Here is a 16,467-nt window from a genome sequence, read left to right on the forward strand (position 1 = left end):
GGAACAAGCAGGACTTCTTGCCCCAAGGGGGTCATTACACACGAGCTTCCCCAGCAGCAAAGCCACTTTCAGGAGTTCCTGGCAGCTCGTTCTGCACCCTGCCCGGAGAATGGGATTCCCGTTATTGCAGTGACCCTGTTTACACGTGTGGATTCAGGAGCAAGTGGCGTTCACACGGCTGCGGAGGTGGCAAACGGGGCTGAAACCCTCATCGTGCTGCTGAGGAAAGCACTGCAGGAGCCCCTGCTTAAAGCAGACAACCTCACAGGCCAGGATGGTATTTTCTAGGTTTCAAGAGCAGTCCATTTCAGCTGGGTTGCCACCTTAATGAGCAAGAAGTGTCGAATAGCCTCTTCTCCTCCAAATTTAGGCTACTGATCTGCTCATAGACGACTTAGCAGCATCTGAGCAATGAAGATGTCATGGATGGAAATCAGCTCTTTGCTTCTGCAAGGTTGGACAAATGACCAATGGATCATTCTGTAGCCACGCTCCGAATTGTGAGCTTCCTTCTCACAGCTCCTGGGGGGGAAACAGAGCAGCTGGATGTTGGTTCCCTTCCTGCAGCTGATCAGAAGTTGGTCTGAGCTCTCGGTCAGCTGCAGGGTTGATCTGAGCAATGAGGCTGGCTCTAATCTGGCGAGGGCAAGTCTATGTACGACTGGTTCCCTGGCGACTTCTGCTGTCAGTAGGAACTAGTGCATTAGCAGCTTCCAAAGCAGATTATGGAGCATGTTAGTTTTAATGGAAAACCACTTAACTCTCAATTAACTGTGCAGTTTGCACGCTGAGATACTGGACCTTAAGCAGCCCTAGCATGGTTGGCAGTTGGCGTCAGAAGATAGCGAGGCACTTAATTAAAGATGAGTGACAAATAATGCTGAATACTTTATCACATTGCACAATCGCCTTGTAGGCTTCCTGCTGGGGAATTGCTCAATGTATATTTGATGGGCAGGAGTTTGTTTACAGCTGCATTTCTTACCATACCAATCTCTAAAACTAAACGTCCTCAGCTTTCTTTTTTCTCTCTGGACTAACATCTGTTGCTCTTCACTAGACTTTTTAAAGCATCCTTATTAGTGAAAGCTTTACTGTACTTTAAAGTCATTATAGTTGATTTTTTTCCTTGAAAAAGTTATGCTTCTAACTATGGCTCTTGCAAGGTGTGCACCTTATTTCCAGTGTGACCCTCATCTTCTGGCCACGGGCTATAGGGCACATTAGTTTTGCAGGCTGTTGAATCTCATTGTCTACACGGAGGACAAACCCCTGCAGATCCAAATGTTTTTGGATCTCTGCTTAACTAAGTTCAGGTCGACTTTAATTTCACCACTTCTGGCGACTGGTTTGGAAGCCCGTGTAGAAACTGGCGCTTGCTGGAGCGGTGCTGGTGTTTTTGTAGGAGATGCTCAGCTTGTAAAGCACGTGCCCTTCAGCACTTGAGCAGAATGTTCCCAGCTAATTTCGAGCAGTTAATGTCCTGCCCAGCTGGGATCAGGCCGCTCTGTACAAAACAGTCCTCTCCCTGAGGCTAAGGAGAGCCCTCGAACCGCTCCTGGGAGCGCAATGCTGTTGGTGAAAGAGGAAAACTCACCTACATCCTAAGGCAATGGGGCTCTTGGAGTTTATCCTGCTTAACCGGGATCCTTGGGAATGATTTTGCCTCCTTTTTTCAGGCTGATGCTGAAATGCAGTCTCTGCTTCGGAAAGATTTTTCCTCCATAATGAAATTTTTCTGTTGCTTTCAAAGCACCTTAGTGTTAAGGGTTTCTGTCGGGGATCTGGATGCTTCTTCGTCACTCCGTATCAAACTTGCTTAACCAGAATGCCGGAAGATTTTGAACCCTGCATGAAGGAATATGTGGAAACGCTGCGTGGTTTCAGCCTGCTTATCATGCAGGGCTGTGCTTCACAACGTTGTATTCGGGAGTCCCTGCCTAACCATTGATTTTTTTGCAGGGGGCCAAACAAATGCAGCTTCACTGGGGTGGTGCCATTTGTAAAAACATGTTTTCCCTTCAATCAACAAGTGGGCATGAGTTGAATAACGCTTTCTTCACCAAGAAGGTGGCACTCCTGTTGCTGTTCTGTATGTAGCATCTGGCCGAGAGCCCCATTGCTCTGCTCTTCTGTTGGAGGCTGGCAGATTTCTCCAATTCTTTAAATATCCCAACAAGAAAATGGATTAAGGAGAAAAAATGTGAGAAATGGCAGGCTGGATTGCAAGCACATCCTAAACACGGGTGGGAGCAGCGGTTGCTTTTCTACAAAGAAGTCTTGCTGTGTGCATGTCCTGTTGCCTTTGCCCCCTACCCTCTTCTTCCTTTTCTGGGTTAAACACAACCTCTAGCTTAGCTAAATACAGGGGGTTTGAGCAAATAATTCAAGCGCCATCTGATCTGCCTCCTCATGTTCTCTGAGCCCTTTGCAGGAGAAGGGACATGTTTTGAACAAAGTCTTCTAACAGAGCGGTGGGTGGAAAGAGGACAAAACGAGGACGTGGAAGAACCACATATTTTCACTGGACTTCTAAACAAGTGACAGTTTGTTCTCCAAATGCTGGCATATTTGAGAGGAGGAGGGGGGAAAAAAGCTGAACAGTGAAACTGGAGACACAGAGGGGTTTTTTGTAGGTGTCACAGAAGTTCTTGTCCAAAATGAGAAGCATTAAGGCTTGTGAGGATGTACTTTCTAAATACGAGTGTCACAGCTGAGTCCCAGGTGAGCCCTCAAGACATGCAAGAGGGGGTCATGTTACCCTCTTTGCAGGAAGCCCAACGTTGCTTGTAACAACCTCATACGTAGTTGGAGGGAAATATTTGGCTACTGCATTTAAAATCCATGCCAGGGCTAGCTAAAGACTTGAATGTGCTTCCATGCATGGATAGAGGGAAGGAGACTGGACACAGCTAAGAGCATTGTTGAGTAAAAAGCTGGAGGAAATGTTAAATGAAAAATGAAGAAATTATTTTTTTTCCCTTTTGTTGGTATTTGCTGCATTAAGCTAATGACTTGTGTAAATAGTTTGCGCGAGCACTAGGTCTGGTGCCGAAAGCTGCTGGATCAAGGCGCCCTGTGTCATTTCCCCAAGCCAAGGGACACCGTGTGCCCGTGTAATGGTTTCCTGTGCTGCACAGATTGCACAAAACGAGCCTTTCCTTAGCACGTGCACAGCGGCCTCCTGCAGCCCTTTGGCTTCCTCGGGAGAATCCAAAAGTTAAGTAGTTGGCAGTGGAAACCTACCAGTGTGATGTCTGTCCTTTGCTTGGAAAATCAGAAAGCTTGATTTATAAAGCATCATTTGTCATGCAAGGTGTCATTTACAGTTAATATTTCTTAACATAGCTTAGTCTAAATCCTTCGCTAGAAATATTATTTCAGCTTTTTATACAGTGTAGATTTGGAAAAATTGCATCTTTTGTGTGCTCTTTAATTCTTTATCTCCATATTTTTCTACTAGGAGAGTGTCGTCTGCTAATGTATTAGATTTTTCTTGCAATTTCTCCACACTGAGTTTTCAAGAGCTGAGAAGTAGCATCTAATTTTACCCAGCGAGTTGCCTTTTGCTGGCAGCCCCCTGGTTTTTCCATTTCCCCCTCCCGCGTCTCCTCCTCGGCGCTAAAGCAGCTGTAGCGGCCGCATCCACTCGAAACCATTCCAAGTGTTCCCTCTACGTGCCCTTTTGGCACATGCAGATAACTTCTCAGCTCCTTGTGACCACAGGGAGTTTGCAGGTTCCTTGAGGACCTGCAGCCCTGCAGGACTCATCCTAGGTCTTTTATAGGAACTACTGACTGTCCTTGACCATCTTTGCTTCCTCTTTCCCATCCTAAATTCTTTCGGCTTTTGTAAGTTATATTTATTTGTGAATCTGTTCTAGCTTAAGCTCAAATATTAAACATTTTTTTCCCTTTTTTTCTTCCCAGGCTCAGTTTTGGATATTATAAAGCACATAGTGGCCAAAGGAGAGCACAAGAGCGGAGTCCTGGATGAAGCCTGCATAGCCACAATCCTCAAGGAGGTGCTGGAGGGGCTGGACTATTTGCATAAAAACGGGCAAATCCACAGGTACTCTTTCCTCATCCTTAGTCCCCAAATGTGTCATTACAACACATTGCTGAGCACCTGCAATCTTATCACACAGCCAGCTCTTAAAGTCTGAAATGTCACTAATAGCAACAGAGCTTTCCATTATTTCTAAGTTATTTTCCAAATTTCTGTACAGTAGCTGCTGCTTTGGGAAAATCTGTGACCCAAATGTGATGAGGCCTCATTTGGGTAAACTTTCATGGTGGAGTGAAAGCTCTGACAGAAAAAACCTCCTGCCAAATGTCTGGATCCAGCTGCAGTGTGTGATTGCTAGCGGTGGAAAAGAAAGTTACTTGATTTCTTGCAGAGCTACAAACCTGAGTGCTGCACGAGAAGTATTGAGCCCTGAAAGCACTGTTTGTGTGTGTGTGTGTGTGTGTTCTTTTTTTTTTCTTAAAGCTTAGCAGAAGATCAACATCATGAAACTTAAATTTAGATAATTTCATTTAAAAAAGATGGAAACAAAATTAGAAGTGAAAACCCTCACTACTGTAAGGAAAACCCAGTTAGCTTATGGCTGGAGATTTGATGGATCTGCGGAGCCTGTGCATTTCAGTGCTGCTCTGGCATTTGGGAGGTATTTTTAAGTCATGTTTTCCTCTCCCCTTGTGTCGATGTGGGGCTTAGCTTTAGGAAGAGAGGATACTAAGGCAGTGTGTTCTGCAGTGAAGAAGAATGTGATCTGCAATTCTAAATATGCTCTCAAAATAGAACATATGGCTCCCCAGTAATATACATCGTTATAACCACAAGCCTGGCTCTGGCAGCAACAGTCTCCTCTTCCTTGGGGATTTTTGAGGTTGTTCTGCTGCTGGTGCAAAGCCACTATAAGCAATGCTGTTGCCACGCTGAAATAGTTCTCTGTGCTGTTAAGATAGCTACACGACAAGAACGAACTTATATTTTTGCCAAAATGTTATTTCAATTAGAAAATAAAAGTAGTCTTTAGTTCATATTTTTGGCCAAACTGAATGACTTTTATGGATTGTTTTGAATCAAAAAAAAAAGTTGGAAAGAGTTTTAGTGTATTTTTTCCCTTAAGGAGAGACTTTTAAGTTTCCAGTCTCAGATAAAATTCTGATTTAACAAAAAGATCAGTCTTGAGTGACTGCTTTGATATCACAGCTGTCTGATAAACCTTTTTGTAATAACAACTTAACTGCAATTAAAGTGCACAGTAACTTTTTACCCTTTTTATAAGCAAGCGATAAAACCATATTCACCTGGGACTTCTGATTTATTTAGCTTTAGTTCATCTTCTGGTCTGACCACATTTAAATAAGATACAAATATGGAAAATCTTTTTAAAAAGGGACTTACAGACAGTGACATTAATTGTTTTTTGGAAGATGTCAGTCTGAGCTGGTGGAGAGGCTGTTGCCTTCATTTGGCTCCACGCAGCCCAGGGCTCGTAATTGTGGCAGAGACTGTAAGTGGGTTGATCTGTGGTTACTTCTTTTTGCTGCTCTCAGCAGAAATGAGATGTTCACCCCAAGTTCAAGCTGCCTGGTCTGACTAGAACGTGTTTCCTGCCGGGTGCTTCGGAGGTGACCTGAGTCAAGCCTGTCCCGCGTGGTGAAAGGGGAGCGTTTTGCCCCTTTTTAGTCACCGCAGGCTTGTCGGAGCAATGCCACGCACTGAGTTTTAAACGAAGTGAACAACCTTGAAGCAATTTGAGGTTGCAGGGCGGCTGGGACGTTTCCTCGTGCGCTGAGGCGCGTTTCTCCACGTCTCGGGGGCCGCGCGAGGCCGTCCCGCTGATGGGAAGCGCAGGTGGCGCCGCCGCCTCATGAGGCCCCGCCGCGACGCGCCCGCGGGAAGCGTCCAAAATAACTAAACTTTGGGTCTCCTGGGGCCGCTTCAAGTATCTGGCTCCAAAGGAAGCGGCGTCAGGTGATCCCCGAGCAGCTGAATTTAGTGTCCACAGTGCGGGGCAGCTGGCGTTGGGAGCGTAAGTCGGGTCGAAGCGAGGTCAGAGCGAAGGGCTGTTCTCAAAAATGACACTAAACCCAAAGCAAATAGTGGCACAAAGCGCCTGTTCGGTCAGTGACAAATGGGGTATTTTGTGTGTCAAAGCCTTGGAAAAAAATGCCTTCGATAACAGTAGAGATGTGATCCGGGTGAAACAAATGCAGTTGGCACGTCCAAAGCTGGAGCTTGTGCTGCAAAGCCCGAAGGATGGGGAGCTGGACCCGAATGTAACTTAGTGGGAGCCACCAGCCTGCAATGGGGACAGGTTGGGACTGTAAATCACCAGTGAGACCAGACTGTGGAGGCGCTTTGCCACTTTTAAATTATGCATCATCTTAAATGAGTAATTTGAGTTAACACGTGGAAAACTGGCTTAATGAAAGTGTACTGCTGCTGAATCTTACTGTGCATAAGCTCATCTCAAACTTAGTGCCACTTCCAATCAAGGTTTGGGCGCCGCCTTCACACGGCAGAGTCAGTCCCCTGCTTTGGACACGGGAATTGCTTGACAGTATTTTGCAGAGGGGATTAAAAAGCCAAATATCTTGCAAAGGTTTAAATTACATCTTTTTTTGCTTGCCTAATTTACAGCCCCAGCTGGGCTCAGACCTGGACAGGTGTCGTTGTTCAGGAGCAAATGCTGGAGTCTCCCTTGTTGTTGCTGGTACTGATATATTTTGCTTTTTTATCACAAGGGTCTTGCAGTCTGCAGAGTCTGCTTAGGAAAAAGAGGAAAGGATAAGTCATATCTTTGTGAAATGGTATTTCTACAACAACAGGTATTTAGCTTCTAATTGCAAATACTCCTGCAAAATCAGCTCCCGGTGCATTGGAGCTGCTCCAAGGCGCTATTCCCTGTGGAGCGTGGTGATCCCGACGGCGCCTGGAGATCCTGGAGATGCAGCTCACGTTAAACACGTGGATTCCAGCCAGTCCTGAGGACCAAGGGCCCTGCTCGGAAGCCCCTGCCTGGAGCCGCCTCGCAGGATTTTGGTCGGGCAGGTTGTTCTCATCACAGTCGAACAGGCAGGACTGACACCCTGCCGGGGTCACTGCCGGGCTAATCTCGCCCGGGTGACGCAGAGGCTACACGGCACCTCTCCCCCTTTGGACTCTTGCTCCTTTGGGGATTATCCAGGACCTTGATGGATGGCTTTGGAATGAAGGCAAAGCCAAAAGTAAGTGGGGCCGTTTTGTTGATTCAAGTGGCTTGTCGGAGGGGAGTTCAAAGCTCCCAGGTGGTTCCCTTTATGGCAGCCTGACAAACGAGTCACACTGATTAACTGCTACAAGGTCCCGCCGTCTCTCTCCCTATTTTTATCTCCGAGCTTATCTGCTGCTCGTGATTAGCAGTTGTGTAACTGAATATTTCAGTTAGTGCAGGTGAAGCGATACGTTGCCCAAACGTTTATATATAGTTGGATTCTTGCATCGCTGTGTAATGATGGTAAGGACAAAAAAACACAAACTCTTCATGAAATAAAAGTTAGCAAGTGGGTTTAAGGGCAGCACACTTGAGTCTTACTTTGAAGAGACCCCATAGCAACATTCTTGATATATTTTTTTGTGCCAAAAATCGATGTGCCTGTTCTGTGGAGCTTGGGATGGCTTTGACATAAGATCAAGACTTTCTGTTGCTTGGCTCCTCTGCCTATATTAAGAGAATTTCTGTAAAAAAGGGTTATTTTTGTGTGTACACATACTTATATATAGGTGCATGCACATATGCATGTGACCAGCACTCATATGTGTCATTTCACCGGGACTTGCCTTCAATAGGTGACTTCTGAGTTAGGGTAAAAGCCAGGGGCTGTATTTTGGGAGAGCTCAAGTGCCCATCAGAACTCAAGCTTAATTTTCACATAGCTGATTAATGCACTGATAGCTTTGTGTGGGAGCAGGATTTTGGGTTGCCAAAGATGATTTTGAGGACTGAAGCACTGTAGTTCTTTGTTCCTGCAGCAATATGGGTAGCAGAATACTGAGCCTTTCGCCTCCAAGGGCCAGCTGGGTTTTAAAGCAGATCATAAGTGATTCGGAAGTTGTCTGTTGTGTCACTCGCCCCAGAGCCAAGTGCTACCTCTGGACGTTGAGGTTGCTGCGTGGGCTGCAGTTATTCGAAATATTTTGATTGAGTCCAAGGAAAACACAACTTTTTTGTTCTTTGTACACCAGTTACAAAGCACGTGAAAAGCAAGATGAACATTTTTAGTTCTAGTTCCTCCCCACTTTGATAACAATGTGTTCCATGGGGATTAGAAGCAAGAAAGTGTCATGTGAGTGGGAAGTAGAGACCAAGGTGATCTCCGAAAGGTTCAGCAGCGATTACATGTTTTGGTCAGCGATCCATAACAAGGTTGCATATTAAACTAATGTTGTTTCTGGCCATTGCTGCGTTGTCAGAATTATTTGGGTTTGAAGTTTTTCCAGTGAATAATCTGCATTAATTCTACCGGGTGAGAATGCAAGAAACTCCCTTAGGCTTGGCCATTTGATTCCCTCAAAACCAATTCACATTTACCTACAATTACCCTGTTCGTGATACCTGTCATGTCACTGCTTTATCTGATATGGATTATTGGAAATGGATTGCCCAGTATAAGCTCTTAAAACTTCTTTCCAGTAAGAGCAATTTAAATCATTGATGTTCATCCTGCTGGTATTTTCTGCTGTAATGTATCAAGTGAATAACTCATTTCCAAAGATGTCTTTGAATATTGTCTGTTGCAGTAACACAACAGACTTTCTAGCCCTTATAGATCCTAAAAGCTACCTCAGTGGAGATGCCTTAAGCATCTCATATTCAGCTAATGCATAAAAAATAGGCTTTTTACTACATTTGTATGATAATATATTAAGCACACTTAAAAGTGTCAGAAACTATTTTTGCATACTTATGGCATGAAGTTGTACGCTGTCTTTAAAAGCAGAAATCTTAAAAAAATTTAAACTAAAAAATAGGGCTTGCTGCTGAAAAAGAGGAGTCCCAGGTGTTTGGGACAGCCCAACACAGTTGCTACAGGAAAATCCCTGATTTAGTGGGAGCCTGGAAAGCACCGCCAAGGCCAGCCTGGGAGCGCGTTTCCATCTCGGAGCGCCAAGTTCCCAAGTGCCGCCTCCATTTGTGCAATGAAACGGGGTCTTTTTTCCTTCGAGCCCAGCTCGGAGCTCCCTTCCAGGTTTTGGGAAGGGCCCGAGTCCTCGGCTCCCGCTCGTCCGCGGTTTTTCCGTGTGCGTCGCGGCCGGAGCCGGGGCTGGCGGCAGGGATGGGGAATGCGCTCGGCGCGGTGAGGACGCTGCCCCCCGGGATGGAGGTGCGTGTTGCTCGTGGGAAGCGACGTCCCCTTTGAGCTGCTCCTTGTCAGGACGTTGATACGGCCCTTCTGGATCCGGGGCTGCTCCGGGATTCCTGGAAGGAGCTGCCGTTGTGGCTCTGGTGGGACGGAGGTGGGGAGCTGCTCGAGGATCTGGCTTTCCTGCTTCTCCACTACTTGCCACGGATAAAGCTGGGGCAAGCGGAGCGCGTGTGATAGCCCTGGGGAAATTCCGGCTTCCGTATGCACTAGCTGCTCCTATGGAAAATATTCCTGTGACGTACAGGCCACGGGAAGCGCTCCCACCCACCCGGGTCTCCAGGGGAAGGGGACAGCCCCACCGTGTGCCTTGTCCTGGGATTTTGGGCAGCAGCTGTTAAAGGAGCTTTGTGCCTGGTCTCCATTGCGAGGTGCAGGCTGTAAGACCAGGAAATGGAAGGACTGGCTGATCAATTTGTGGAAGAAATCATCGAAATATCATGGAACAGCATTTTAAAACATATGTATGTGTATTGTTTTAAAGCCTGTTGATGCTGGGCTTAAGGCACGGTGATGGGAGGTAAAATCGAAGACTGGAATCTGTTACTGAACCATCCCAAGCTTCACCTGGCCGCTGGCGGTGGCCAAAAACAAGACAAGGACTACTGGGTACAAGCTGAAACACAGCAAGTTCCACATGCATGTGAGGAAGAACTTCTTTCCTGTGAGGGTGCCACATCCCTGGCACAGGCTGCCCAGAGAGGCTGTGGAGTCTCCTGCTCTGGAGATCTTCAAACCCACCTGGATGCCACCCTGTGCCACGTGCTCTGGGTGTCCCTGCTGGAGCAGGGGGGTTGGACTAGATGATCTCTAGAGATCCCTTCCAACCTCAACCATTCTGTGATTCAACCATCCTCACGCTTGTTAATACTTGGAAGAGGAGGAGGAGTTAATGAGAGAGGAAGAACCATCAAAGGCCACGTTGGGGCGGGAGCCAGAAGCTGCACGGAGAGAAACGAGGGAGTCGCAGATGCTGCGATAGCAGCGAGCGGCTGTGGCCGGTGACTCAGGGATGTGGCACTTGCATGCCACACACAGTGTCCCTTCATGTCCCACCGAGCTACCCCACAACCTGCAGCTCCTTTTCAACTCGTCCTACCAGCCCAATGAGCTGTTGGGTATCGGGGATTTTGGGGAGGGTTTTTGGCAGCTCGCTTTGGTGCATCCTCCCTTCCCCAAGCTGGTAGTCACTTAGCTTGGAAGGTATCCAAAACATCTGAGTTGTGTTTCCTTGAGCCCCAAGCCCTGTGGTTAGAGCAGCAGTTCCCTTTCCAAGCATTGGAGATCATTTGGGATTTTCAAGCATTGGAGCCTTGTCTCCTGCTTCCTAAGAGAACCAAAACCCACTTTTATTCCTGATTTTTTGTCTTCCTTGATAGGTTTGGATTTTACACCTAATTCTTTCCAGCAGTTCAGTGACAGTTAAACCAAGTGTTTGTACCTCTGCTGGAGCTTTAGAAATGCCCCTGACTCTTGCGAGACGTGGACTGGGCAGTCAGTTGCAACCAGCCCCAAAACTTGGGACTTTGGGCTCACCTCTGCAGTGTGAGGGTGTTGCTTAAAACACAGCTTTTTTTTGGAATGGGACTGACTTGGGTAAGTGATCCCGCTCACTTACTGCACTTCTGTTCTTGTCTCGCTTGCAATCTGTTATATTATACCAAACACACAGACTTTGGGGGGAATAAAGACATTTCTTTGCACTTGTAGAGCCTGAGCCCAGTTTCCATTTTGCAGCCATGTCAAATGATAAAATTTTTATAACCAACGGTTTGTATCTTGGCTTATAAAGCAAAGGAAAAAGGGGACATAGGTAACATTATATTGCTGGAGGGGGAATAATGTTTGACAGCAGAGGGAGAATTGTGCTCATTTGGCCTATAATGCAGCAAATTGCTTCATATTCCACTGTAAGTAGAAATATTGTCCTGGAAGCATTTTGCAAATTACTGAGATAATGTTGACTGCAGCAAATGGTTGTATCCAGTAAAAATATTTTGAGTCACCATTAGCAGAAAATAATTATTCCCGTATCTTGCACTTTTTTTTACATAAAACTTGGCAGGTCCAACCATTACTTCCTCATCCCAAATTATGCACTATAGAGCTGAGTCCATGAAAATTTATTGTCGAGGCTGATGTAAATCCCATCTAATGGGCAGATGACTCATGGCTCTGCTGAGAGGCAGCCCTGCATCCTCAAGGCACAGACAGCAGGCTGGAAGAGGAGCCATAACAGAATTTAACTCTATTTCCTGCTTCATTTTATCGTTTGGTTCCTTCAGCGCTAGGTTGCTCTTTGCTCAGGTCACTTAAATTGCTGCGTCCTCACCAGCCTTAATAACAGTTGCTCCAGATGTGGGTAGCGTTCAGGCAACTCCTTCGGGGTTTCCACATCCTATGGAGTTACTGCTTTCCAACAAGCCTCTCAGAATGCTTCGTTCCTTTGCTCGCAGAACCCAAGTTTATTAAAAATCTGTGATGGGGAGTCCTGTTGCGCTCACCTGGGTTGTGGAGCTGCAGCTGGTCACGGGTACCTCGGTGCTCTGTGAAGGAGCTCTCCTTGCTCCCGAGTCCCCTGTAGCCGGGCACTTCCCGGTATTTTTAATGGCTTGGGGGATCCACCTTGTTTATATAGGGTCTAACATTGCTTATATAAGGTCTAGAATTGCTTATATAGGGTCTAACGTGGCCTGGCTGTGTGAAACAAGTGCCCTTGCTCCAGCTTGGGAGCGGGCAGGGATTTGTGCCCTGCTGTGCAGCCTTTCCGGGATAACATGGAGCATCTCTCTGTGCACTGCAGAGCATCCAAGCCCCTCTTCCCAATCCGGGTGGGCGAGGTAAACAAAAACATCAAAGTTATTTTGGGGAAAGGCTCTTGGAAGCTGGGAAACGCGAGCTATGGAGTAGAGATGCCCTGAAAGATGTTAGCGTTGGTTAAGCTGCTCACAAGGAAATGTTTACTCTGCTATTCTGTTACTTCGTTTACCATGCAAAATAATTACCATTGCTGTGACCTAAAGAGGCTTCCTGTTTCCAACACAGTCATTTTGCCAGAGGCAACCAGTGATTCTGCATCCGTCGGCCCCGGATATGGTTGTTACCACGTTAGTGGGAAGCACCTTGAAGTTGTTGTACTTGGCAGCAGCTGTATCCTGCAGAAACAAACTCCTTGCTGTTCAGCTTGTGAATTTATAGGCTTCTGCTGAACAGAATAAACAGGAAACCGCTGTTCCTCTCCCCTCCTCCTCTAAGTTGTTTTAAATGTAATTAATTTAGCTTAAAGATGGCTTTGAGGAAGTGCCAAATCTGGAGATGCTGAAGGAACATCAGGGTGGCAACAGCAGGAGGCCTCTGTCCATCCAGTGCTGCTTGAGGATGTGGCAGAGGTGCCCGAGCAGGTGAGAAGAGGTTCGAAGGTGTTTCCAGGGTTGGAAGGTTTTTCCAGGGCTGGAAGGTGTTTCCAGGGCTGGAAGGTGTTTCCGGGGCTGGAAGGTGTTTCCAGGACAGGGTGACTCCAAAACGGGGCCGGTGTCGCAGCACTTGTTGCCTCCGACCCGCTTTGCTGCTCTAGGGGTGGAGTGATGGCACGGGCCAAGGAAGGGCCTTGCTCAGGGGCACGAAATGCCACGTGAAGCCCTAATTTAACTCCTCCGTTTGGCGGTGGCTGTTGGTGGCTCCTTGCTTATTGCAGCCCTGATTTCTCAGAAACTTCTGAGCCAAAGCTCTGTGTTTGCTGGTGCTTATTTTCATCAAGAATTCATGCCAATATTAATCTGAGCGGTGTTTATGAAACTGCATTTGGGAGGGCTGAAGGCCTAGAGCAGCTCTTTGGCCGGGGGTTTTTGGATCCCGCCGTGGGTGATGGTTGGGAATTTGCTGTCCTGGGCAGTGCTGGAGCGTGGCTGGAAGGACGGATCATCCCATCTCGGGCAAGAGGAGCAGTAGCGACCGGGAGCCTTCCCGTTCCCTCGCTCTGCCGCAGGTAGCCGCGTTTTTAGCGCTCATTAAAACGGTGATTTGCCCTCTGATTTGGATAACGGACGCTCCGGGGGATGACGCTGCCACGTGCTTCATTTTCTTATTTATTTAATCCCTTCAGGTCCCTCCGGGTGCTCGAGAGCCCCGTCCCCAGCAGCCTCGATGCCTTCTCGTCTGCAGCAGCCTTTAACTCTTACCTGTTTCATGGAGCTGATCGGCGGCGTCGGGCGCCTCTGTAAAGTCAGCACCAGTAACAGGCAGATAATTTGCTCCTCCGAGTGTTTTGCGTCCATCACTCTCATAGAAACCTGTATTTTTGCACGCCTTCAGTAGGCTGCTGAGATGGGATGGAGCAGTAGTTCTCACTTGGCTTTCTGACACGCTAGTAGGCAAAACCACTTGTGTTTTTAGGAAATTCCTTATCCACCTGTGGCATTTATAGCATTGCTGCAGCTATAGGAGTGTTTTATGTTTGTCGAGTTATTCCAGCATCGCCGTCGCAGCTTCTCATTGCTTTAAATCCCGTTCTGCTAATAATTCACCTTCTCTAGGCTAGTTATTAATATAACTTCAGCATTTCCATATACACCTGTCTAATTTTCTTGATCAGTAAAGCGACTTAGTAGTGAATTTTCTTGTGGTACCTCTTACACCAATGCCTCAAACAGATGTTTGGCCCTTGGTTGCCCACTGCTAGCAAGAGGCATTCGTTTGTCAGAGCTTAAAATACTCGTTCAAAGGCTGACTGAGGGCTCCTGTCAGCTTCCATTTGCTGTTCAATTTGTCTTCAGCATCCTTGTCTTGCAGGCAGCCTTCTGCTTGATTGAAAGCAAGAGAGATGTTGCAACAAAATGCACATGGAAAATGTTCAAAAGCGAAAGTGTTGGAGGAAAAAAAGTGTTTTTTTGGTTGAAAGGAGGAAGTTTTACTGAGTTCCGCTTACTCTTGCTTTGTTTTTCTGCAGGGATGTGAAAGCAGGAAATATTCTTCTGGGAGAAGATGGCTCAGTGCAGATTGCAGGTAACTTTTCCAATAGCTTTGAATAAGCTTTGGGTGTGACTCTGAATAGATGTTCTAATGGCAAAAAGTCCCACAAAACTGTAAAAATGTTAGTGTCAAGAAACCTTGATGTTTTAAAATAAGTCTTTGAAATGCTGCTTGTCAGTGTGAATAAATCCTTTGACTATTAAGTCCACAGCATCAGTGTGAATAGATAAAACTCCTAGTCAAAATCTGACTAGATAAACTAGCCAGATTTGTAGAACAGCACTGATTTATCACCTAAGGTGTGTTAAAAAGGATGGCCCATGGTAAGTAGTCAGTGGATACATTTGAAGGAGAAATTGATGTTTCTGAATGTAAAAATGAGTCGCAATTTTGCTATAGCTGAAGATGTGCTGGTCGCTCTGCTCAGGTGGGTGCTCGAGCCAAGGCAGCAGCAGAGTGTGGTTTAACTGCAGGGATCAACCCACTCCCAAACCGGGCAAACTGGAAGCCCTGGAGAGAGCCTTGCCAGCCCCGGAGCTGGTGTCCCATGGGATGTGGTAGGGAGGGCTGATAAAGCGGTTGCTTTAGCGAGCACAAATGTGCCTGGAGGAGGAGGAGGAGATGTCTGCTGTTGTACCTGCTGCTGCAGCAGCCCAAATATGTTGGAAATGGTCCTTAGTGTAGGTGGATCATATGTCTTCTGTGGAAGGAGGGTTTTTTTGCCAGCAGCCAAGAGGATTTTTGCCAGCAGGACTTTTTCCCATCCTTTAAGTCATACTAGCAAAGCGTGTAGGGGCTCTCAGCGGCTCTGCTGACAGTGAAGGGACAGGGGGTTGCAGCCCTGGCAGTGCTGATGGCCAAGAGGCAAGAACCCCCCATCCTAGGCAAACCTGTGCCTAGATTTGCATCTCTATACGAAGGGTGTCCTGTTTTCTCCCAGAAAAATAATACAGTGCAAGGCAGAGCCTTTACAGGTAGCTCTTCTCTCTCTGCAGAAGATGATAACCCTTGGGGTGGGAAGATCCAACACTTAAAACACAGGTCTGACATCCAAACTTGCTCTATTTTCCCACTTAAGTCTCCCAGGGCTCTCAGCGCTCCTGCTGCCGCATTTCTGACGACCTGCAAATAATTCATCCCGTGTGGCAACCCCTGCCAGGCAGGGTGGTGCTCCCAGAACACTCGCAGCAGCAAGCTGTACATTAATAAAATCCTACGGGCTTTTTCCATCGTGGGGCCAAGACGGAGCAGTTTGGATTTGTAATTGCACAGCAGATTACATTCTGGGAGAGGCTGCAAATAGCTGTTGCATTAGCACAGGGCACTGTTGTTCCAGCGTTGCTGCCAGCCTCGCAGGAGCTGCTGGTGCCTCTCGTCTTTTTTTAGGCTCGTTGGTGATTTATTTTGTCTCCCTTTAGTAGAGTTTCCCCAGGACTCATCTATCCTGGGCTTCTCTAAGCTGCAGCGTTTAAATGATGGCAGCTGCAAGATGTGCAGAGTTCCCCTTTGCACGTTTTTTTGCCCCAAACCCTTGCAAGGGCTAATTTTGAAACCTTCCAAGAGACCAAGTGAAGCCACTGAACTTGACCACGGTCATGAGGTTCATGAGGTTTGCAGTGGGCACAGGAAGCCCTTTGGCTTTTGGGGGAGGCAGCTGATAAACCTGCAAAGAAACAAAAACAGTGGATGACTGAATGCTAGAGAGGAACCTGACCTGGTCAGAACATGGGGTTTGGTTTTTGTGGGAATTCTGACACTTCGGCTTCCTTTTGGTCTGACTGAAATCGCAAAATCTCTCACAAGTGTGGGTTTTTATTATTTATTGATCTATCTATTTATTTATTTATTTTGAATTGCAAATCTCACTTTAGTAGGATAGTTTCACTGGTATCATGGTGGTACAAACATAAACTATCCTACTAAAGTGAGATTTGCATTTTGGTAAGGCCCAACCCCTTTTCCTGTGACAATATTAATGCATTTTATGAATAGCACAGCTTGTAGCTGAGTGCTTTGCTTATCAGCCTGACAACATCTCTGCCTCTACTTAAGTGTTGCTGGAAAGTTACACCGTGGAGAAGGG

At 46.8% G+C, this 16,467-nt stretch overlaps 1 protein-coding gene across 2 annotated transcripts in view; it reads left to right on the plus strand.

Annotated features, from left to right (window-relative positions):
* The window catches only part of OXSR1 (oxidative stress responsive kinase 1), a 73,043-nt gene that overhangs the window by 31,513 nt on the left and 25,063 nt on the right, over positions 1–16,467 (plus strand). For both annotated transcript variants that reach the window (XM_088534785.1, XM_088534786.1), the window contains exons 4-5: positions 3,930–4,071; positions 14,362–14,417. In XM_088534785.1, coding sequence (XP_088390911.1) covers positions 3,930–4,071; positions 14,362–14,417 — 198 coding nt within the window. The remainder of the gene's footprint in view (positions 1–3,929; positions 4,072–14,361; positions 14,418–16,467) is intronic.

This window comes from Tinamus guttatus, unplaced genomic scaffold, assembly GCF_059628265.1.
Source record: "Tinamus guttatus ecotype Peru unplaced genomic scaffold, ASM5962826v1 Tinamus_guttatus_pri_ptg000599l, whole genome shotgun sequence".
Lineage (NCBI taxonomy): Eukaryota > Metazoa > Chordata > Aves > Tinamiformes > Tinamidae > Tinamus > Tinamus guttatus.